The 26,805-nt window shown below is 33.9% G+C and overlaps 1 protein-coding gene across 1 annotated transcript in view; it reads left to right on the top strand.

The window, feature by feature from the left end:
* Positions 1-26,805, top strand: part of LOC108764905 (uncharacterized) — a 63,818-nt gene that overhangs the window by 7,075 nt on the left and 29,938 nt on the right. The window contains exon 2 of the mRNA XM_018513310.1: positions 7,545-9,850. Coding sequence (XP_018368812.1) covers positions 7,545-9,850 — 2,306 coding nt within the window. The remainder of the gene's footprint in view (positions 1-7,544; positions 9,851-26,805) is intronic.

The raw sequence follows: 26,805 nt of genomic DNA, 5'->3' as shown, positions 1-26,805 counted from the left end.
TTTATATATATAGAGCTGCTTGATGGCAGTTGCAGATTTATATTGTAGTTTCAGCAATTAGCAAATTGTTTATATTAATATTTTATAGAATGTATTTCCATGTGAACAAATATAGTAATTATAATTACAGATGGAGAAATTACTTGAAAAATAATTGAATTTATAAGCATAATAATCTTGTCGGCAAAGGGAACGTTTTAATTTGATGCAACTCTCAAATAAATTTACATAACTTTCTTAGTTCATTCATAATAACGCAGAGCCAGCGACGTGTTCTTCATGTAATATTTATTTCTAAAATATACACGGAAAAAAACAATTTTACTCAAAACTTATTTGAAAATTTTTTTTTAATTAAAAAATTTAGGTAGATACACGGATCTAAAAATAATTTTGTTGGACAATCAAAATAATTACGTAGAAAACTCAGATATAAATGAATAATGCTGCAAAAAGTTTTGATATTCTAGCAACTAGCTTGATCGTCCTACATAATTATTTTGTCTAACTTGATTTCAGATTTATATATAGACAAATTTTTAAAAACTTCAACAAAACCATTCTTTCCGAGATGTGTATCTTACAGAACCACCTATTCGCTTGCAATCATTTTCCTTTTAACTCCGCTGACTTGTCTTTCACAGAAAATTAAAACCGTCAACGAACTTGAGGACCATACGCCCTTCTCAGATTTTCCTTGCATTTCAGTGCTTCATGTGTGAGAAAACGCGCGCTTCACTTGAAGCTTCCTCTGGTATGATTGAGAAACTCAATATCTTCCAATATTTTGAAGCAAACTATACTAAAAACTTCCCTCATGTAACATACGAGATATCCAACTGAAATCCAACTGTTTTCATGGATTCCTCGACAGCAGTATTCGCCGCCGATATTTTCCCATTTTCTTGAAAGAGGATCGATATCGCATGTCGAGTATCATCAGCACGTAAAATACATCTATCGATTATTAAGCTTCTCATAGATAACGATTTAATTAATAGTGCATTAAGATGTCAATGTATTCAAAGCTGCAAATCGGACAGGTGCGCGATAAACTTCTTAGCGTCACTTGCAACCTTCGACATATCAATTCAAAATAATTCTGCTAATCCAGATTTAAATGACTTATAAGCGTACATTGAAACAGATGTCGATTAGCTCGTAAAATAGCATTATAGGACGATAAGGAATCGAGAAGCGAAACTGTTTCAACTTGTAATCCATGCTTATCTGACCACTTTAATGAAATTTCCGTAGAATCTCAAATTTAATCTTAACTACATGTCGGATTTGTTTATTTCTATAGGTTGTTTCGTTGGAAAACGCTACATTTATGTTTATCAAGAAGTTTAGAGAACACATCAATTTACCAAACCATTTCCGCATTAAGCATTACTTCAATTGAAATATAATAAAATGGACTGACAATTTTATTAAAAGATACAATATTTATATCTATATATATAATTATATAAAATAAAATATTTTATCTGTAAAATCAGCTAATTGACTAAAAACAATTTATAAGAATATATTGTAAATTGAAAGTGTAATCGATATATATTATAAAAATTACGTTTTGTAAGCTACAGATAAAACGCACAGAATCTTCTCTAAATTTACCTTCAAAATCAGCCATTAACTGCTTAACAAAAAATAATGTTCTGAAAAGTTTTTTACAATCGTTAAGGAAAAAGAGTTTTTCTCTGTAGATTATTTAAAGGTTACTTAAAGGTCTGGATCTATTCATTCCTCTAAGTTTCTCATGAAGCTTCTTTGCATCTCTTCTCCTTTTAGTTGTCTACTTATCTCCTTTACGTTTTGTAAGCTACAGACAAAACGGACAGAATCTTCTCTAGATTTACCTTCAATCAGCCATTAACTGCTTAACAAAAAATGATATTCTAAAAAGTTTTTTTTACAATCGTTAAGGAGAAAGAGTTTTTCTTTGTAGATTATTTAAAGGTTATTGCTCTCGGAAAATTTTGTTGTAAAAAAAACATTATTTTTACAATAACAAAAAATAAATATAAGTGTACACGTGTATTTGTATATTTTGATACACGCACTGAAAGAGCAATTTTGTTGAAGAATTTAAAAATGTGGATAGATATACAGATCTGAAAATAATTTTGTTGAACTATCAAAATAATTTTGCAGGAATTTTAAGCATGATGAACGATGCAAAATATTTTGATATTCTAGCAACCAATCTTGTCGTCCTACTTAATTGTTTTAATAGTTTAGCAAAATTAATTTTCAAATCTGTATTTAGCAAAATTTTTAGATTCTTCAGCAAAATTGCTCTTTCAGTGCGTGTAACTGTGTATTGAAATACACGGATATTCATGCGTTGCGTATAATAATAATAAGTAAATTACAATAACAAGGCAATAGAAGTCGTCGCAAGAAATAATTATGCAAGTGTCACGTGTTCATAAATTATATTAAAAAATTACATTACTAAAATACATTGAAAACTACATTAAAATTGCATTGAAAACCTGTACGTTTCGGCTCATATTTGAGCCACTTTAGCAGATAAAGTTAATAATGGGAACGAATTATTATACCATAAGTGAATCTCAATTAATCCACTCGTATTCTGTCGATGTTACAGCGATAAAAAGATGTTATTATGCTGTCTATTCTCATGATAAAGTCTGCGGTGAGGTAAGATTCTTACTCAACATTAATAAATGTTGACCATTGCAGTTACAAGGCTGAGTGCTAACAGAAAGTCTCCATCTAGGATATTTTTTATATATTGTAACTGTTAACCAAAAATAAGAAAACTCGAAACTATCTAACTAACTCACCTCACAACGACGAAATCAAGAACACAATTAATACATTGAATGTCCAAGTAATAGTAATGTTCAACCGGTCAATAATTTAAGATTATAAGAAATCAAAGATTATAATATAAACGTATCAATTCATTAGATATATAGAACGGTTATGTAGCTGTTACAGTGACAAGTAAAAAAGGAAACAATAACTGTGTTTGCAATTTATTGAGTATCTATGTAGCCATTATTTAAGCCCTTTGTGTCCGTTTGCATATTCAAACCATTTGATTGGACATGTATTTCAGTACTCTCGTATATTATCCATATATTCAAAATTTCACAGATTAAAACACGGATATATTAATTATTTTCAATATACGTGTATATGTATATACCATGTTTAAAATTATAATTTCTAAAAACAACATTATAATAGCTAATAAAATTATTAGAACAAATATAGAAATATAGAAAAATAGGCTTGTGTATTGTCATTAGAACAAGTTGAATATCATTGACAAATTAGGTGAAATATTTTATTAACGTACGGAAAGCATAAAAAATTTGACCTTACATTAAGATACAATCTCTCAATTATAAAATACCTGACATAGTGTAATAAATATTCAATTTCATTGCCTGTTTGATTGATCTAGTTTATTACAGTAAGTTTTCAATGCAAGTAGATGTTTGAGAAGCCGATATATTCACGTCCTACACATAATTTCGGAGAAATTCCTTTAGTGACTCCCTGGATACCAGAGATAACACAAACTCTCACCATAATCATTTTTATTTATTAAATTTTTATTTAAGTCTCTCCAAGAATTTTCAGATTTGATAGTCGTATCATAAATAAAAAAAATAATCACGATTTGTAATCACGAGTTTGCGCCAATATAATTTCCGCAAAGTTCAATGGTTTGAAAATGATTTGCTAAATAATTTGTAAGCGCGCAATAATATCTGCGAGCATTTCCGACTTCATGACATCGTTGTCACGGACACTATCAAGCATCTGAGACATTTCTTGATCAAACACACCTCACATATCCCCGACTTCCGGTATGGATGACATATAGGAGAAATACCGGAACTATCTGTCCTATAACACATCACTCACCATCTCTCTATTCGAATTGAATCCACCACCCACCCTTTACTGAGACATACGTGGGACGCACGACCGCAATTTACGGTAGGTCAGGTTCGACGGATATCTACTCCTCTGCAAGACCCCGCATCTTCCGCTCTTATGTCAATGGACAAGTTCTAGGAATATCGGCGCCACCATTCGCGAAAAAACATTGGAGTAAAAGCAGTTTTATTGTATTATAGTAAGCAAGATAATACTCCTGGTCGACAGAATAAATAATGACACAGCCTAGAATTGTAGCTCATAAATATAAAATGATTAATAAGATCGACGAGAAAAAAGGGAAGAAAAGACTATTGAACATGATTAATAGCACACGACTAAATGAAACTGTATTGATTGTAGCAGAAAGTATTAAAATAAATTAACGTGTACAATTTAAAAAGTGAATAGACATGATTGAGACACTTACTATCGCTAGATCTCGATATAGATTGTCTTAATTAATTGTTCTAAATTGTATAAGCTTCAATTTCTTCTTACAATTATTATACTTAGAATATTGTACAATTTTCTTAGATATGCTTAACTTTTTATTGAGAAACTTTTTATTCGGAATTAGAGGAAAGAATACAAAAGACTCATACGATCTGTAAGTTAATAGTTGATTGCAAGCAAAAAAATATATTGTATTTACAGAAGAAATATACTCTTCTTTATCGATATTTCCGACATTAATATTTTTCAATCATTTATCATTCTTTTTGTTAGCTGTCACCGGTTTATATTAACTTCATTTGAAATCTGACAATCATCTGGAATGTACAGTATATGTATCGAGCTTTCATAGGTATTTCATATATCTAATTGTAATGGAAATATAATGAAAACGATATGATAGATTGGACATTGTTAGAGAGAGAGAGAGAGAGAGAGAGAGACCAATTTTTATTTGAATATAATTTAATTTAATTTTCATTTATACCTTCTAAGACCATATTTAAAAAAAATTTATTTTATAAAAATAAATAAGTAAAAATTGTAAGAGCAACAGATTGACAGAGGTATAATAATATATGCGTAGAATTAATTACATTTGTCCTGTTATTTTTGTTTGTTATACCTTGTCGAGTTGTGTAATGTGTATTTAAAATATTTAAGCGAGGTCAACAATTTCATTGCCCGAGTGAAAAGTTAGTCAGCCCGTTAAACTACCTTTTACGATTCTCGTACCGTGGTTGTTTCTACATTGCGCCAGCATTAAGCAGATTACGCGACGAAGTTTTCCAAAGGGCAAATGTACGTTTTACTAAATAAGCAGTTCACTTTTTCGGTGACAAGCGTCATTCGCAAAATCTCGTAATTCCGGTTCAAGATGAAAAAGAAAGTAACGTGACAAAATTACAAGACGTAAAATGAGATTCGTGCTAACATGCTATAACTCCCGAACTCCTTTTCCGTCTCTTCGAAAGAAGGCAGGGTCGACAGCCGCCGAGCTTCACGAAACATTTCGTGTACCTTCATAACAGAGTTTGGAGCTAACAGCGTTACTAGCGCACGATACTACCGTGTAACTACATTATGTCTTAATGGATCTTTCGACTGCGACAAAGGGGCGATAAATGCCGCTGGACACTTACCTGCGAGCATCGACTTATCTTAATTGTAAAAGATGTCGACCACCTTCTTGTGGTTCGTATTTGTACAATAAGACCAGGCATATTTCTATAGATTTGTCATATAATTGTTACATTTGTTACACAAATTTTATAATTTTTTACACGCCGTCTTGACCGCCCGTAATACCGACGTAGATAAAACGCGCTCAACCCGAAGACTTCTCTAATCTCGTTTGAGACCCCATTACGTGCCGATGGAATCAAATTACTAGGTCGGCTTAGTCTGATCGTTTTTCTTTCGCAATTTTATCTCATGGCATATTTTTAAACACACTTCGATATTGTTAGACATTTCGCGCGTTCTATTGTTCGTAAAAATGAATATTGATTTCTTATTTAATTACACGTCAGATATTATGAATTCGTTATAAATAATATTATAACTTAATAATAACTTTAATAATAACTGATATTTTTATTAACCTCAATGCTTAACGTAAACAAATTTTATTCGTGCATTCTGAAAAATAAAATACAAGAATATATGTTAAGTTTAAATCTACATATTACCACTCGTTTTGTACGCAAGTGTAAGCAAGATCCGTGTAAAAAGAAATGAGATTAACGAGCTTTGATACGGGGTAAGCTTTAAATTCTTAGCGTAATTAAAGGGAAGCCCCAAAGTAGCTCGTAAATGTAATACAGTGTCACAGTTATATTTTCTGGAACGTAATATCCTCCATCTGAATTTCATTTGTGCTTGCTTGCCAATTTAATGAAATTATTTCATTCCTGTAAGCCTATTATATTTGGAATTGAGAACGTCGAATCTTCCAAGTGTAAAATCATCCCGACGGTAATATCGAGTTAGCCGGTCGAGAATTTACGTATGAATATTTCCGTTAGCAAATTACTTTATTTTCCAATTACACAGACGAGCTTTATTACGATCACTATAATATTTCGATAATTATTGTAAATTATAATTAGGGCGTATTATTATATACACGCGTAATATTCCTTTGTTACAAAAACAAGTCTTAGGTAAGAGTTTTGCGAATGCGGATTGAAATATAAAAAATTTTTGCAGAAAAACAACAAAACTTTTCTTTGCGCGAGATATACGAAAGCTTTTGATGCTGGAGAGTTGGAGAGTGGTATCTGTAATACAAGCGAATAAACTTTTTGCCTATAAATAGCGAAAGGCTCAAATAGTTTTACGACTTACTTGTCTGTACTGCGCGTTACCTGATTTATCCGCAAGTACTTTTTCGATTTCAGAGATAGAAAAGAAGAACGTAATAAAAAGTATGGATCTCGATATTGATTTTGTGTATTACGAAGAACACTCATCCTATTGCGTTACGGTAATACATATGCAGAGGAAATATTTGCAAAAAATAATTTGTATAAATATAATGTTAATTCAGAGAACTAGTCACTTGATTTTTTAACATAAATAAGTATCTGGAGTGTTTTTTTAAATTTTAATTTTAAAGTTAAAATCATTATTAATAACAACGTATTGTATATTATTGTTTGTTTTCCGATTTATTTTATTTAATATGTTGAGAACATTTATAAACATAAAATTTAATCACAATTTGTTTTAAAGTAAATAGAAACCAAACAAATATCAAATAAAATAAATACGTTAAATATGTTAGTATTTCTAAAATAAAAATTTTAGTTAATATACGCTTTTTTATTGCAAGTTTTCGACGAAATTGCATATTTAAAGATAAAGAATAGTTATTAAAAGAATGTATATCAAACGATATTTCATAACAGTTTATATTTTCCATCATTGGAATCTAAAAATATTTCAAGTGTTTATTCTCGGGTTAAGTGCATCTCTAAATTAAAATTGCAAAATAAAGACTTGCAAAATCAAGCTCGACAAAAATTGATTATCCACGAATAGCCTTTTATTTTCAATTGCATTCACTGTCTGTGTAATAATAATAACGCGCGTTCTATCGTTTTGATTTCTGACGATTCGGACTCAGTCTCACGACACGATCTCTTCTTTTGCAGATGAGGAGGAACCGGAAGAGCGCCTCGAGTCGTCACAGAATCGACGACTGATTATGACGCGCGTCCGCACGCAGTGGCATTTCTCTCGTCTCCTCCTGTTGTTCTCTTCCTCCGGAGCCCTTCAGGCACATCACTGCCTGACCCTTCTCCTTCTAGGCCTTACCTCACTCCGCACAGCCTTAACGTGTGACGAGAAGACGAGGCCCCAGAGCCGTGACCTGAGCGCGATTCCCCGTTACCTCGAAATACGGAGACACTCGGAGTGGAGAGACCTTGGCGCTACCGGAGTGATCCCGGAATGGATGCAACGCGAAAACGAAGCCTCAAGCATGGCTGGTCAAAGTGCTAGCGACGCGGCCAGTGACGATCATCCCAGTAATTCGCTAAAAACTCAGTGGAACCACGATGGACTCGATCCGTCGATGACAAAACGAGCTTATTTCGACGATGATATCTTCGCAAGCCGTGTTAACGATCGAGTGTATTCTAAACACGCAAGTAATTATTCAAAACGGAAATCTGACGATCGATTAAGTAATCCTGCGAAAACTCGGCAAGTTCGTAACGGAAGCAATTTTCAAAGTATGAAGCAGCGTGAAAAAAGTGCGAAGAAATGGTTGAGTAATTTGATTAAAAAACGACATGACGTGCCAAAGCTTCAAGTTACTCCTTATTACTTGATGAATCAGGCTGTGAACAAAGTTCATTTTCGCGATAGTGGTAATGAAGCAAGCGTAACAATTTTAGATGGACCTCGCCGAAGTGCCAGCAATCTACCCGAGAGTTCCGTTCACGATCGCGATGCCGAGGAGGCATTAATCGACGTTCCGATCGATCAGTTGGATTCGCGCGAGGCTCCAAGTGTCAGTTATCCGACGAGGGGTCGACGAGATCGTAATGAAGTCAGTTTCAAGGCGGAACGAGCGAATCTAAACGGCGATAATTTATTCGAAACTCCCGTTAATCATGCGAATAAACGCACGAGCAATTATTCGGTCCATCGAAGTTTACGAAGGAGTGAGATCTCAAGCCGATTGAGCAAGAGCGATATTGACGAGCACCGCGATAATCTCGCGAGTGATCGAAGCGGGATTGTCGGTTTCTGGACCGCGAGGCAAACTCATTTAAACCGTCGCAATATACATGCACTTGATAATCGAAGCGACGGCGCACGCAAATTTGGAAGCCAGGCCGACCGGCTTCACAAAAGCGACGATATCGTAATAAATGACGTTCGTAATGAGTTCACGAACGCGAACACGAACGGTTCAGTCAATGCAATCGCGATTGACGCGGTTGCCGATGACTTCGACATTGGCACCATTTCAATCGAGAATCAAAACCCAATCGAACTCAATAGAATTTCGGAAATCGAGAATCGGACTGATGTCGACTCGGAGTACGTCGATAGTTTCTTGGATCTCAGTAGTGCGGAAATTTCCCCCGCGAATTGCCGTAACGTCGCGTGCTCCAAGTCGAGTGGTGACGACGTATCGGTGATTAGAATAAAGAAGTTTGGCGAAACGACGGAATCCCACGAAGAGTACGAGGACGAAGATCATTTTCAGCGAGTAGGCGAAATAACGACGACGCCTGATAACGACAGTGATACCGATATCGACAGCGAAGCGCCTTTCACTAGCTTCAAGGGCTCTCAGAAATTTCCCGTAAAAATCAATCACAAGTCGCCGCCGGTGCCGCCGCAAGTTGAAAAGTTTGACAGGCGACACTTCGGCCCGCACAAGGAAGACGTAGTACTTGAAGAAACATCTACATGGTACCCGAGTACCCTGCTTCCCGATCTACCAAAGAGTCCCAGCAGAGACGTGCTTCATCGCAAGACGAACGATCACGTTTCCAACGACGACGTAAACGAGATGGACAAAACGGACAATAGAAGTGAGGAGACGACGGAGATGGACGAGAAGCGGAATAATACTTACGACGAATCATGGCTACCCGGCACCGAAATATCGGGAGGACGTTTGTCGGGTTTCTCAGAAGTCGGGAACTCCGACGAAAAATTCGTAGTGACTTCGAACATCGCAGACAGTGAATTTGAGAACGCGACGTGCGACAGGAACGATTCCGACAGCAGGACGAAGATCGACGTAACGATACCGAGTGCGAGACCGACGGAGAAAATAAATATAACTATCCTGGGTCTCTTTGAGATGACACACAGGGCAGTACCGAGACCGGAAGGTTCCAGTGAGCTTCAAGCGGCCAAATTGGCGGTCGAGCGTGTCAACGCTTTGGATATCTTAAAGCGCTTTCGTCTGCGGCTTATTTACAATGATACTAAGGTGAGAGTTAGCTAATTAGCAAAGAATAGTATTGTTGTAGTATTTAGCACGCAAGAAAACATGTTTCACTGTTAAATACTAAGGCTGGTTATTCATAATGGGTTTTTTAATTTAAGACCGTGTTAAACAGAGTCTTAAGCTGAAATAAGTTAATCACAGAGCCATGATTTAATAGTATCTTAAAACATTAATTAAGACGATCTTAAAATAAAAACGGACTGAATACCAGGTCTGAAAGTATCAACGTTTTCTTACTTAATAAAAAAACCAAACAAATAAATTATTATGAAAATAAAAAAAGTAATGAAAATCAAATATTTCAGTATAAATGGCAATTATTAAAAAGTCGAAAAATTTCAGAATCCTATTTTTTATACATAAGAAATATAATATTAATAATTATTAATCTAATAAGTAGAAACTGTTAATAATAATTACCTGATATTTTATTTTAACAATAACTGTGTTAATGATAATGAAATAATACAATTGGATCTCTTCTTACACAGAACGTTAGATTAATTCGATAAATTTAGAAACGAGTGCTTACATTATGTCCGAGATAAAAATTACACAATAGAGAAGTGAATTAATGCAAGACAAATGAACGCTGATTTCTATTTGAAACAATTCCGCACTTCCGCATCATTACCGTCCCCGTTCACAATTGATTTCCGTGTCCGATTACCGATACAGAACTTGTGCGATCCCCGAGAAGTTGTACCAAATCTATTCAAGTCTACATTGAATCTCAGTAGCAAGAAATTATTGGAACAATGCAATCTAACTTATACAAGTCGATAAATCGGCTTACCGTTATTCCGCATAAATTTTTCCAAATATCGAAAAATACTTGCATTTATTCTGTTTCATCAACCAACAAAACCAATTGAAGTGGCATCGCAATAAAAGAAAAAAAAACATATATAACACAATCGGTCAGTTATAGTCAATAGATCTTTAGCTTCTTCTGTGTATGTGAGATGTAAACTGTTTTAATATTATGTAATATTAAGAAAAAATCGACCGATGACATTAAATATATATGAATGGAAAATGCTATATTTGGCTAAGGCGGTTTGTATAATAATATTTCTTGAAAATTTTCGCAATAAATTATTTACAGGATTTTAAAGATGCTTATTAGCATCGAATATATATATATTAAATTGCTTGTCAATTTAACTTGTAAAATTATTATTTCAGCGTCAGCTTAAGACTGTACTTCAAAACACGGATAAAGCACGACAAATAATCGGCGCACAGTTTGCTCACAGAGAGAAAAAATTTGCTACGTACTTTAATCCTATGACAGCATTTGCACATATATCGCAAATTATTTATAGGTGTAACGAATATTTATTCTTTTTTGTATTCGCTACAAAACTTATTTGCAACAAATGCACAATATTTATCATATATGCAAATCTGTTTAATAAACAGCAAACAAATTTGACAATTAAATTTTGTAATTCCTCTCGCGTTTATCGTAAACTTTTTCTCTCTATACTTGAATTAGAAATTACATAAATTTATCAAAAATATTATTAGGCACGAAGAACCGAAAATGGCGTTTTCCACTCATACGTTTAAAATTACGTACAATATTTTATTTCGTTTATTTTACTCACAAAATAGACGAGACGTTAATAGGATTTCGTCAAATACGTATTAAATTAGAAAAAAGGGAAACACAAGCTAGAATTGAAGTCCGCGCGAATTTCTCAGATCCTCTCAGTTGTCACTAACACATTGTGCCAGGATTTTCCGGGCTTCCGGTTTGAAATTTATAGTTTATTGGCAGCAGATCTCTTGTCTGCCGCCCGCACCCGTCTTCTCGTTATCGCTTAAGCGTTTTAGAAATGGTACGCGCGTACCATCCGCCGAAAAATTGAGGAATATACCTAAATGATGGCAATTGACGTCACTGGTCGCTTCGTTATATGCATGTGCGACGTTAAGCTCACAGAAGCAATGATGATTTCAGTGGAATTACTTCTTTCTCTGCTGATCAAATCTGTGGAATATAGCACACAAACTAAGCACACGTATATTATATCCATATGTGTGTGTGTGTGTATTCGACGATCAAATTTTTATCAATTTTTCTACAATGATGCTTAAATCACATCATTTTTACGATAATCAGACCTCTCGGCCGCTGAGATAAAATTTCGTATTGGAGAGTCGGCCAAGCGATAATATCGCTTGGAACCTCTTGCGTCGATATATCATAAAAAATAGTTCTGCGTTTGTGAGAAATATTGTATTATGATGCGCTTACACGAGGCGTACGCGAGACGTATGATAAAATATGCAAAAGCTTCGTGCGCGATTACTTTGACGTTATCAGGAGAATATCATGTAATACGCGATATAAGGAAACACTGTGCGGATTTGCATAATGTAAGGCATAAGAGGAAAGGATGGGGGTGAGATATCGTGAAAACGCGTTAACGTACTATGAGGCGTGAGATAAATAATTTATCTCGCGCTTGAGGACAGAGTTAAAGCTCAATTAATCTTGAATTTATAATTTTTAGGCATCTGAGCTTCCAGAGCGCTGTCTGTAAGCTTCTCAAACTACTTCTAATCTCTCTACAGCTCGCAAATTCTCTACTTGCGCGACAATGTCGCACGGTCCTCCGGCGACAAGCCGAAACCGTTGTCAGATGCCTCGTCTCCGAAATAGCTTTGAATATCTTCTGGCAGCGTGAGCTAACTACCATACGCGTTCCAACAGTTTGCGGTGCTTCCAGCGCATACGAAATACTCTTCGTAATGCTCGCTCATGTTGCGCTTTGAAATTTAATGATGGTGATCGGTTCTCGTTCTGTTCTTCGGTTACACAGACTTGCGACGAAAGCTGCTTTAAAAAAGAACATATGAACTAACGAATAAATATTCTACGCATTTCAGACGTAAACAGTGTATAGAGTATAATTCCATATAAGAGAGCAATTCAAATTTTACTTTGTCGAAATTCCTAGAAATTTTTCGCGTTAATTCGTGTAAATATACTAAGCAAAAATGTGTACGTTCAATTAAAACTCTTCTTTACATTATAATATATTGAACAATCCTATTTGCGTTAGTAATGGAACGAGATCGTTAAACAGGCGGGAAATTTTTTCCCAATTTCATCGTCCTCTTCTCTCGCTTCTATTACAGGTAATTTGAATTTCCACACGCGCATTACATTACGTCCATTCGCTAGAAAATAGCGAAATCAAGTGAGACCTCTGGCTTTCTCGATACCACTCACAATGTTTCTCGTTGTACAAGAAGTAATGCACATATGTAAATGTATTTTTTACGCTCGCTGAAGGCAGAATTCTTATAATTTTGTCAACTCTATATGCCATTCCATCGCTAAAATATTTCAAAATTATTCTAATACATATAACTAACTGTGATTAGGTCTTATCCATTTGAAAAAAAAAAGAACCTGCTGCCTGTTGAAATGATCTATATAGTCTCTGCGAGAAGCAACGGAAAAGAGAAATTTCAATTCCAGCACGATTCGCGCTCTGACGGTCACCTGAAATTTGGACAGATTTCAAACGAATTGGCAAATGCCATTAACGTGCATACCGAATGCAGCTTACGAAACAAACTGACCTCGTGTTTACCCTAAAAGAGGGAGAGTGAGAGGTGGCACGAATTGCGGTTTGGTCACGAACGCGGCGCGATTAAACCCACGTTTTGTTTCGTCCGCATTTGGATGAAGGCAAAGCGCTGAGAATTACCACGCGTTTGAAAGTTCACACTATGGTACGCCTCCGCAACATTAAATCCTAAATAGTTTTGCATACACACGACGTTTATTTAATGGTGCGACAGTCGCCAGTAGGTGTAACACCTGTCAAGCTCGAACAATATCCGCAATGCAACCTGAAATTTTATGATGTATATTAATATTATAAATTTATAACGTATGTGTACATATTGTCATCATCATGTATTTTGCAATTAGTGGATACCTTTGCACAGGAAAGTCCGTATAACTCATCAGAGAAGCTGACATAACGTTAAAGATTAATTAATTCGACGAGAGAGACTGTTTGCTGTTCTTGAAATCTTTATTGACATTTGTAATCACGCGCGAAAGAGCTAGCTATCCTTTTAAAATTTCATAACGTACTACATCGTTATGATGCATTGTATTCCATGTACAAAGCCGAATGACGTGCGTAATCTTAATGGAGTAGTTAAAAACGGGAGATGAGAGAACCTGTTAGTCTCTTGTATTAAAGGAGAAAGGTTACAAAATTCTTCTTTAGAATCTATAAAAAGAATAATTTCTTACGAGAAATATTTTTTAATAGGATTTAAATCACACAATTGTAATATATAATAATTAGCAAGGCTATTAACATTTTTTATATTATCACTGAAAAGAAATGTATTAAATTTTAGTTTAAATATTTGTTTGAATTGTACTAAGCATTTTATTTAGGGTAACTCTGGTATTTACGCCGCACTAAACAAAAAATTAATTTATTAAATATTATTTACTATGTTTAAGGTAAACGAACTATACCAGTGGAAACTTTGTACTGTCTACTACTATGAAAAAAAATTAGAAATTCGAAATACTTATTTTTCGTGTACTTATTAAAAAAAGAACTTTTTGAAACACACACATTCTTGCATTTTTGCAATCCCTTATTGTATATCCCTCAGGGGTTGCAATATATACGGCTACTTGAAGGAGGGGGAAGGGGATGTATATATGATTTATGAAAAATTCATAAATAATACTTATAAATAAGATGTAAAATAATACAATAACTTACAAAATGTGTTTACAAAGTTTTATAACGAATAAGAATGATAAATAGATTTGTTATTCTTGTAATTATTATTTATTACTTCATATATATACATATATATATATATGTATGTAAAGTAATAGATAATAATTACAATCTTTTACATATATTACAAATGTTATGACATGAGGTACATATTTCATGTGTAACACATTTATTGCATTTAGTTCACTGAATCCAATTTGCGTATTCTGTATGCTTTGGGTATAAATCCCGTCCGCTAAAAGTGCCATATATCCCAAACGGATGGGATATACAAAACGTTAAGCTGAACAAAGAATATAAGAACTGAGCACTCGTATTTTGCTATACTCCATTCTTTACTATTTCTTTATACTTATGTATCACCAAATAATCATTAAACCTTTTGCAATCTCTGTAATAATCATTTTATGTAGATTATGATGTACGATTGCCATTGATTGCGCTATTCACTACATTGACAAATGGATTCAACTGACAGTAATTTTATTATTATTAACAGTAGGAAACTGAAATCATAACACAATACTAATGTAACATAAAGACATATAATATAATAGTTGCGTGCACATTCCTTCTATTTTTTCTGATTTCTGCAGCGTAAATCCTTCCGTGGCGTAAATACCGAAATTAACCTATTATATTATATTATTTAGTTTATTGTTTGAGTAGTACTAAGTGCAGATGTATATTTATTTGCTGTAAATATATATCTTTTTATTTTTATTACAAAAACCATTAAATTTAACTACCATTTTTATCAAGTAAATATTTATTTACTGCAATGTTTAGTTAGTACTATTGAAAAAAAATATGTGTTAAGGTTTAGTAAATTTTTTCTCTGTGCTTTATGTATAATATTTAATCAAACAAAATAAAAAATGCACAAGCGCAAATGTCTATCGATTAATATTGACACCTGTAAAACTCAATATGCGTGATACGAACGTTGTTGGAGAGCACCTCTGCTTCAGAAATGGAGGACATAATTCACTTAACGTGAATTCGTGCTTCCAACATTACCATGCAGAGAAGCGTGCATAAATTTCGAATTGTTCGCCAAGTTCGAACTTGCGTGACTTCTCGTCCTCCGAAGCTGCCACCACAAGCAAGTCTCATTATGTGCGAATCCCAAAGAGCCATGTGGCCTTTATGTCTTTGGCGAATTCATCTCAGCACACACGAAAATGCCTCTCATGCGTGCATACATCAGCGTACGACGCATCTGTGCACATATCGCGAATCATCACGTATATGTTACGTCGGAAATGCAGACAGCCGCGGGCTATCGATAATTTAACCAATCCTCTAGACTAGGAAAAGTTTTAGGGAGGAGTTACATCGGCTTTTCGCGCTTTCGGAAAAGAATGAAACGACCAGACGAGGGACATTGAACGAGAAAGAAGTTTTGCAGATTCTGCACAAGAGAAAACAAAAAATAATCAAATTTTACGCTGATTCGCTTGAGGACATCGGTGGATTGTATGCTGGAATTTCATGAAATTGAATAAAGAAGTAGATAAAAATTGCTCGAAAAATTGAATCAGAGTGAGTCAATTAATCTGCATTTATTGGCGTGTATTGCAATCTTAGAACTTTCTTGCGTCGCGTTAAGAAATTAATCGCGCAAAAATATAAGATGTAAATTGAGACGAATAATTCCTTGTACTTATCGTCGATGTAAAATAGAAATCGCGATTTATGAACGTTGTTATTACATTTTATTAATTAAACTAAACTCATTTCGGAAGAGATTACTACGCTTTAAGAAAGATCAAGAGGCCGAATAGGGTTTCTATGAATATATAATTCCTGTTATTAAGAGTTTACAACACCATAAGATGCAATTAAAGCCGGTAAATTAAGCAAATTTGGCATTTGACGAAGAGATTATTACGTTATATTCATCGCTCAACCATAACTGTAAGAAATTACATTTAGAATTACAGTATCCATTTTCGAGTCAGACTGCCAGCTACTTCTCTTACATCGTTTACATGTGAACAAATCAGTATACTGCATCCATGAATTTTAAATATAGTAGAAATTAAAAATATTACGGTCGAAGCTGGATCTTCATTGCTTTAAATAATTCAATCTTGATGACTAATATACACTATATATGTACTTGCATATATACCATATTGTAGTCTTTTCAAACTGCGCGCCGAATTGTTTTTTCGGATTATAAACGCAATTAAAACTACTCTAGTAATCGCGAATTAAATTGACAAGCAACTTAATAATTTAATGCTATCATCAAGCATCATATTATAAAGATGTTAATATGTTGAAACTGTTAATAAATTTATTGCGAAAAATATTACCTCGGCCGGGACTTGAACCCGGATCTCTTGTATTCCATACGAGCGTCCTAAGCCATTATAGACTACCGAGACAATTTTAAATATAGTATATAATGTGATAAAAATTGTTTCACATGGAAACGATGTGTACATTTTGTGCCAACTGGAGGTTAATTGTTATGTTTACCATAAAAAATTGAATTCTAACACTTAAATTTCACTTCTATTGCTTTAAAATATTTTAACGGGGTCACCAGAGAAACTCTTGAATTCACCCCTGAGGAAATTACGGAGGAATATAGTTGTCTATTAACGCAGGCAACCGCAACGCTAATAAATTATTGATTGCGCAACATTATCAAAGCACTGCTGTGCTGCTATTGTTCTTACGGTAAAATTAAAGAGTAATATCGTGGCATTTTTGCGGCGGGAACTTGAAGAGTTTGTCTCGAAAAGTTCGCAGCATCTTGCTTTAGTAGTAATAAAAGTAAAATTAAGTCTTTTCAACCCAAGTCTTTATTTATCGAAAAAACATTTTCCATGGCTTTCGAGATCTGCACTCATCTCTTCCATTATGAATTTTCGCAGTTCTTGAAGAAATCATCTTTTGATCTTTTTTCATAAGGTAAGAAAAAATTATACATTTGAGGATTCGTGTCACGAGATTTCTTGTCGAGAGATTTCTGTTTTGAAATATAAATAATTGTGAAAAAAAATCAAAGGGAAAAGAGAAGAGTAAAGAAGAAAATGCTACGACCACAAATTTAATCCCTTGAAGATGCTTCCATCTCCAATTCTCTCTTCAAAGTTTCGAAAACCCTCGAAACCCATCGGCATGAATAATTATATGCATATACGTTCGTATGTCGAGATACTGCTTACGTAATGCGAGGAGATCAGCATATTGCTGAATCGCGTTGTCCATTGAAAAAGTGGCCATAAAAATGTCTCGCTGGCACAGAAAGTTCTCGCTCTCGAAGATGGTAACATATGTCCATGTAATATTTCGTTTGTGAGATAAAGCTTTAAGGAAAAAAATCATTTTGAACGGTAATGATATAGACTTTATTTTATTGCGATGTTAATAATATTGAAAAAGTTTCTAAAAGTCGAAATATAATTTGCTCGCGTGTCGAGAAAATATTTTTCGAAAAATGTTGAATCTGTCGACGTTGTAATAATGAATGTCAGCGAAATTTTCTCTCACTCGCATGAATTTTTCGTTGAAATTCCGTTACAATCGATTCGCGACTTCGATAGGAACCCGAAGTGCACGCGCATGAGTGCACATCCGCAACGCACACATACATGCAGAAATACCTGTTTGATTCTGTTCCCCAAGGACACATATATTATATGCGATCAAGTTTAGGCGCGACATTAAATTTACCTGTATTTGTAATTCGCGCATATTCGGCTATAGAGCGCACTGTATTCAATATTGGAGAAAAATCGGACAAAATTTATCTCAAAGTCAACACACCACGCCAACTGTTACCGAATCTGCGGTCGATAAAAAAATAATATATCCGCCTATACGATATGTCCGTGCTGTGACTTTCTCGAGGATTAATATTTCAACGGGTCTCTTCTTCGCTTCTTTGCTCCAAAGCGTACCCATATCATCGTATTGCTATTATTCAAATGTATGCCACGTTGCTTTCCGTTTCAACGAGCTCGTCGCGAGCTACATAATAATGAAGCATCGAAATTTATTTGTCTGAATTGCACACTCGCATCCGAGAGAAAATATCTACATAACTTTTGTCGGTTATCGCTCGATATCGTCAACGTGTACCAAATGTTATCACAAAGAACATTAATATTTAAATGAAAATATGAATAAAAGAATATAAGACATATAAGAATATAAGAATTGTAAGAATAATTATAATTATTCTTGAAATTTTTATATTTTTATTATAATAATTATTATGATGTAATAATAATTATTATTATTATTATCATGTTCTTATAAGAATACAAGAATTTGGAGAAGACATTAAAAAATAAAGAACTTAATAAGGACTCTCAAAATTAAAAATATTAGGAAACTGGGATAAAGAGAAATGAGAGTACGGCAGTATAATAAATTGGTGCGCAAATTCAAATACAATTAATAAAAATTAAACACAAATATATTTAGCTTGCTTAAAAACTCGTACGTTTCGGCCATCCTCTCAGCAATATAGAAATAGTTTAAAAAATAGAATTTCTTACACCCCTGCTATAACAGCTAAATATATTTATGTTTAATTTTTATTAAATACACGCCGTCTCATTTGCCCCAATTTCCTAATATTTTTTTGTACATCTCAAAAGTCGCATATTAAAATTTATTCCTGTCGGTGCAAGAAAACATTCTATTTCGTCTTATGATATCTATTCGTCTTATGATATCTATGATATCTCTTGATATCTATTCGTTTTCTACGACGGTTCGGATTAATTCAGAACCGAATTATTGACATATGTTCAGTCAGATCTGTGCAAACAAGAGAGTTACGGAGCGCTTGAAATCGTTATCTCGCGCACGTTTGATCGGAGCGACTTCATAGCCACGAATGGGTAAGTTTCTCAGGTTTCTCTGTACCATTCCACGAGGAAAGGCGAGGAACGTTGATTAATTGCCGGCAGTCATTATATATGTTCTGTGCCGGCAGTCGCCGACAGCCTTCGGCCCCCGTCTTGCGATGAGATTCGCTCATTATACTCAACGTGCATCCTTAAAATCTACCGGCACACCGCGCACGATGAAAGATCTCCCTCCCGACTACTTCGTAAACTTCGTGGCATACGAAATGGTCCACTCTGCGAGATAATCGGAATTTCTCGCCGTGTCGGTCGCAAATTGTTGACTAAAAACTAATCGAGACCACGCCCCGGCATGCGGAATCGCAGCACGTTCTGCGATACTTTCGCATTCAGATCGCAAATCCGTAGTGCAATCGCGCTAGTTGCCCGGTCACGGGAGTTAATGGTTTCCGTAGAAATAGATTAATTAAAACTTGAAAGAACGATTTTTTGTTGCGCGAAGGGAATCGTTAAGAATCGATCTCGGTGCTTACAATGGGATCAAAGATCGACAATGAATGTTTAATAATACGTTATTCTGTAAATTAAAGGAATGTCATTAAATGCAATCCATGATTATATTTCAAAAGTTGTATTAAAAAGAAATACAATGCACGTGATAGAAGATCCCACTCAATTCGTAAAACTCTTTTTTTTTTTTTAGATTTTATCGGGAATGATTTAATTAACAAAACATTAATGTTTGGTGAAGCGATAATTACAGGTGCCTAAAGTTCAGTAAATTCTGAACTAGTTCGATTGTAAATTCTCATTAGCCACCTAATGGCAACAATGATATCGAGGGTGCAGCGTATAACTACTTGGAGTATTATAGGGCTCCAACTTCTGAAAGGGGCAAAATTTACGAAGTAATGGTACACGGGTGACCTGTGTTCTCATACTATTTCTTTAGAGCTCACCCTTTCTTCGTCGTTGTACCTACTTTGAATGCACCTGAACACAACGATGCTGATGGCGATCGTACAATGGTAATTGATGAAAGTGATGGAAATAGGACTTCTCGCGAAGTTTCACGCTTTCTCCGAGATTTTAATTACATAAGAATTTGTTACCGTGTTCTATTTCGACCGCGATTAATCAAGTGTTTTATTCCGTCCACTTTATAAAGCAAACATGTGTAACAGTGTCCGATGAATTATTATCGTTTAAACTATTGGGTGGCTAACATTACGAAGTAATACGAAGCATTCGATTGAACGCGTTAAAAAATAATTTATCCGTTTAATAATTTAAATAGCAGCATAAAATTTTATCGGTAAATTGCGGTATTGCAAATTTTCACCAGTAAATATGAAAATACGAAACTTTTTTTTTGTCACCATTGAAATATGCACGAGAGAAACTTTTTTCGAGCGTGCAGGTGATGGATTTGGAGTTCACATCGCCGACGTTCTATAAGTGACGCAGAATCCAGAAAAGTCAGCGGCGTGGAATTCAATCAAAGAAAATCTAGGCGCCAAAGCTCGTTTTGAACGTGGCGAGATTTCCTCTCCAATTTGAAGAATTGAGGATAATTACACGTGACCGCTCCGTTTTTAGTTTTTTAATACTTTCCGTGAGTTCCGGTCAGTCCATCTCGTTTCATTCATCTCTCTCTTTTATTACTCACCGACAGAAAATCCTCTTGCTATGCAATTCCTGGAGCCTCTCTTATATTTCATCTTATAGGCAGCCGATGAGTATCGAGTCGAATCCGTTTTAACATCAAAGACGGATGTACTCTAACAGATATCAATTTTATCTAGATTGAAATGTACAAATTCCTACCGTCCCGAAATTGACTTTGTAAGCAAAATGATTTCATATTATCGTTATTTTACTATGTTTTACTTAATCTCTCAAGCACTCTTAATTTTCTCTCCTCTCTTTTCTTACTTATCTATTTACTTATTACCATTTATTTATTAGTAACATAATTTTAATTGAAGAATAGGTTTATAATATTTTTATTCAAATTTTATTGGAAGTTTATTTATAAATAAATCTTGCTTTATAAATTTTGATATTTTTTACGCATAACTATTCAAATGTACCGAAATTCATTGTATATCTTGAGGACTCTTGCAATTTAAATATTTATGTAGTAATTATGTAATTTCATTTGTGTGCAATACGTATTATAGTGCATATTAGTCTTAACGCTAATATTAATATTATCAAGGTTACTGAGTTGATTGTACTATAATCATTGTGGCAATAACAGTACATTTGAAATACCATAAATTTGAAACCCTATGAAATCTGACACGCGACATTCTCAGTATTAATTACACGTGATGCTGGCTATTGTTTTTGTTAATTACATTTGTGTATTGAACGCGTTATGTTTAATACCAACTACGGCATTCCGTCAATTATCCAATTGTTCTGTAAATATATAATGCAAATATTTGTGTGAATATGTAACGCGATATAATACTACAGTATGTATGTACATAGTACATATATACATAATAATAAATTTTTTATTTCGTGAATAAAAATTTAATCACATAAATTTAAAAGAAAATTTTCACGAATGGTATACCCATTGATATTAAATATCGATAGATGCTCTATTTCATAGCTAATATTATATGTATGTATAATACAAATATATAAATATACAGCCGTAATATTTCAAATTTAAAGAATGTGACGCATGATGCCGGCGCTGGCTGCGATACAAGACAAATTGATGGAAGAACGTAGCATAAAAATGCACCTTACATTCAATCATGGCAAAATTCTTGCTATTTTCGTTTTAAATAAAAATGCAAAATAACACGTTATAAAATTTGAAGCAATTTTCTATAATGCTTTTTTTTATAAATCTCTCTAAAATTTAAAATTTTTATTGTCTGGAATTTTATTAATTCACTATTCAATGAAATCTATAGAAATAAAACGCGTATAAAATTTACCAACAATTTTCCATAATAATTTTTTATAACTTTCTCTAGAATTTAGATTTTTTATTGTCCGAAATTTTATTAATTCGTCACTATTCAGTGAGGTCTATAGAACTATAAAAGAAATATAATAGAAAAATAATATAATAGAAATAAGATATAATAGAAATGTGATAGAAAACACTTTATGATAATTCTTTTATACTACACTGCTTTATTCATTAAAAAAGATTTTATCTTTTAACGTCAGATGATTAATATAAATAGTATATATGTCACAAACAGCAAAATGAGAAATTGTATTCCGCGTCTTCTTGTATGATAAGGGAAAGTTGCACTTGAGAGATTTTATGAGAAATGCAATTTTCCCATTGGTATCATTTAAATCCTGGTATTATATGTTACTCCTTCAAGCTTCACCCCGACGAAATATCTTAACCCAGGGACTTAAAGTGCTGATTATTTTCTTTGCCGTAAGGAAGAAGAGAGAGGAGAAAGAGAGAGAGAGAACATTTTTATGTCTCGAATCTGATCACGTTTCAAATTTCAATCTTTAGACTTATTGTTAATAGCTCATCTTTTCACATATATGTATATGTAGGCTGGTAAAATCTGCCGTTTAGGGTAATCGTCGATCCACGAAGGATCTTCCAGATCCCTTCAAGGATTACATCATAGATTGATATGAACATCAAGAGTCTTTCGCGAAATCTCGTTAAATTGTAAATCGACCGTGAATACGATTTCGCAGATTTGAGTCTTATCAGAGTTTTTCTAGACGAAATGCTGGTGGTATAATATATAAAATGATATTGAAGTGCCTCTCGTTCGCACAAAGATACTTTTCGCTCTGCATTTTCGTTGCACTTAAAGCTTCTCACGATAATAATATAATTTTATCGAAAAGAGATAGAAAAGGAGATTTCACCCAGCGAAATCATATGGTCGACACTCTTGCTGGGCAAGGGATCGCGCATTATCTTGAAAATATCAAAATTCATGTAAACCCTAGTTACAGTGTAAATCCTAAACGATCGACATAATTTCGCCAACTTCAATTTTGTACGATAGAATATTCTCTTTGATTATATCGTTTTATAAGTGAATGTATCGGAAAAATTTCATGTTGAGCTTAAATAAAATCGTCATAAGATATTTTTCATTACAAATTGCAGCTTCAACGATAAATACATCCTAACATATGACATTTGTAAGATAAAATAAAAAGATCTTATAAATATCTTCTTAAACATCAAATTTACCACGTTAAAGCATTTTTTAATAATAAATATTCATTACATTCAAATTCAATTATATATATCCATATATGATTTCTGTAATCTATGGGTCGACTGAGAGAGAGAGAGAGAGAGAGAGAGAGAGAAATTACGGAGAGAATAAAAAGGGACACACAAATTTGTATTTAGCGGAGCCTTAATCTTCGGTATCTTTAGGACATCAATGTCACAAGAGATTTGTATGAGTGATCGCCTATATTACGAGCTTTACCCCGGATCTACAATAGGTGTTTTAAGCCTTAAGCCGTAAGAAATTGACCAATTACAGTCGAATCCGAGAAGAATAAACGACTGTGATTCGCCCATTTCTTATGGCTTAAGGCTTAAAACCCTATTGTAGATCCGGACTTAGCAAATGGCTAAAAAAACACAATAGGGTAACTCCGGTATATACGCCGCACCTATCAAAAATTTATTAATTAACTTAATTTATTAAGTATTATTTACCATGTTTATAGTAAACGAACTATATCAGTAAAAACTTGTACTGTCTACTACTATGAAAAAAATATTTGAAATCCGAAATATTTATTTTTTATATTAAAAAATTAACTTTTTGAAACCTTGTATTTTTGCCGCATATCTCGTAGGGGTGGGATATATGGCTATTCATAGGAGGAAAGGGAGTATGTACGGCTCATGAAAAATTTACAAATAATGCAAACATGCTTAATAATACAAACATGCTTTACTATTCCACTACACGTATATATCACGAAATAACCACTAATCCCCAATTTCTTCACTTTTAGATAAGTTGCGGATAACCTTATCCAGGAGATATCTCCATTGTATTCGATGAGATATCTCTTGGATAAAGTTATCTAGAGGTGAAGAAATTGGGCATAAGCCTTTTACACGTCCTATATTAATCATTTTATGTAGATTATAACTTATGATGGCGTTATTACTTATTACAGTGACAAATCGATTCAACTCACAATAAATTCATTAATATTAACAGTAAGAAGCTGAAATCATAACACAATACTAATATAACATAAAGGCATGTAACAAAGTAGTTACGGGAAAATACCCCACTCCTTCTATTTTTTCTGACTTCTACGACGTAAATCCCAGCGCGGCATATTTGCCGGAGTTACCCTAAAGGTAGAAATAGAGCAATACAGACCAAATGAACCTTTAATAATGAAGTTCTTTCCGCGCAATTTATGAAAACGATCGAAATAAATAATAATGAAGACTGAGTGGATATTTTCGCCCACGCGATGCGATACTTTCAATGAACAAAAATTGCCTCTATATTCAAATGCCTGTATGATGGATACTAAGTACTTTAAAATAAGGTATGATTCCTAACACAAAATTCAAGACAAAAATTTCGTACAACCATATATCCGAAACGGCTTAGTTTTAAAGATGCAAAGTTGTAACAAAAATTTCATTTTTTCCAAACATTTCAAAAACCACTCGAGTTATTTTGATATAAAATTTTATAGTTTAAAATTTTATCAAAATAACTCGAATGACTGAATTTTGACACCTTGCATCTTTGAAACTAAGCTGTTTCGGCCATATGGTTGTACCAAGTTTTCGTCTCAAATTTGTGCAAGGAATTACTTCTTAAACTCTTTTAGAGTACATATATATATATACATCTACACACAACAGCGATCCGACAGTTTGCAATTCGCAACGAAAGTCCGGATAAAAAGGCATCTGTTGCGGCAATTGGCATCGCCATCGATAAGATAGTCTCTCTCCGGTTTCTTTTGACAGACGGTACACTATCTGTGCGCGATAATGGACGATGAAAGGCGCATATTGGAACAAAACGAGAACGAGACAATGGCACGAAATGCAACCGTGCGATGAGAATCGCTGGGTAAAAATAGAAGTGATGTCCTTTTGTATCGAGATATTCACGAATGCGGAACAACAACTGTGGCTGTCTGTGTCAGTCATATTTGGTGTTTTAAGCCTTTCTACCGTTCTCTTTCTTTCTAGATACGCATTTCATATATCATCTGTAAATGCTGATAAGACCGTGCAAAATAAAGTATTATTATCAGTTTCATCGACGGAATAAAAAGGAAAGTGGAAAAATAAAAAGCAAAGGCTATTTTCTATGATAAAAGAAAAATTGTATATTTGCCCTTTATACGAATCTCCCCACAGGCGTTTTCCCATGGCATCTATCATAGATGGTGGCACACATTGATTGATAGGTTTAAAATCACATTGTTATCGTTTTCCGTTCCTGTCTTATTGACGTTTGGGATACGATCGCAAAACAATTTCGCTCGAAGAAATTGTCTCATAAAAAACTCATTTAGAGAAAACCGGAGGAATAGAGACGAGGTGGAAAGAACGGTCTTTTTGAATAGAACGATCGAACCATCGTTCCGCTTCCTTCATTACCGACTAATAAGGATGTAAAAAGCCAATAAAATAGCCACTCGCAATCGCCTGTCGTGTCGTGTCGAATTTTTCTATTTTCTGCCACTCTTTCAATCGCCGATCCTATATCAGAGGAATTACAAGCATTGACACGCTTTCCATTTTATAATTCCAACGCGAATTAATTATCCGATATCGCGGAAAAAACGTACAACTAGTTATATTTACACTTAAACTTTTATAGTAAAGTTTATATTAACAAACTTTTTTAGAGAATAAAATTTTTATGTAATAACTTTAATAATTGAATAATTAAACTTTGTGTTTCTTCTCGTATCATTCTGTCCCTGCTTAGAACTAATAAACATTTAAATTGTACCTAATTCCAGAATTAGATACTTTAGGGAACTTTATAAAAATGACGTATTACCGTTACCATTACTTTTTGCAAAAAAAATACTCGTTATCGTTACTCGTTATAGAAATTATTTTAAAATAAAACGCGTTATTATTACAATGCCTTAAAAAATAATGATTCATTATTTATTTTTGTTACATTGTTGTAATATTAAATAAAAAAATAAATAAAAAAATAAGGGTAAATATGTAGATTAGGGGAGCCCCCCCCAATGACCTTGACCTTGACATATGTTGTCAAGGTCATGACCCCGAGTGACCTTGAGGAAG

Source organism: Trachymyrmex cornetzi, unplaced genomic scaffold, assembly GCF_001594075.2.
Source record: "Trachymyrmex cornetzi isolate Tcor2-1 unplaced genomic scaffold, Tcor1.1 scaffold466, whole genome shotgun sequence".
Taxonomy (NCBI): domain Eukaryota; kingdom Metazoa; phylum Arthropoda; class Insecta; order Hymenoptera; family Formicidae; genus Trachymyrmex; species Trachymyrmex cornetzi.
Note: the sequence above shows the minus strand (reverse complement) of the source record. Positions and strands in the feature narration are given on the sequence as shown.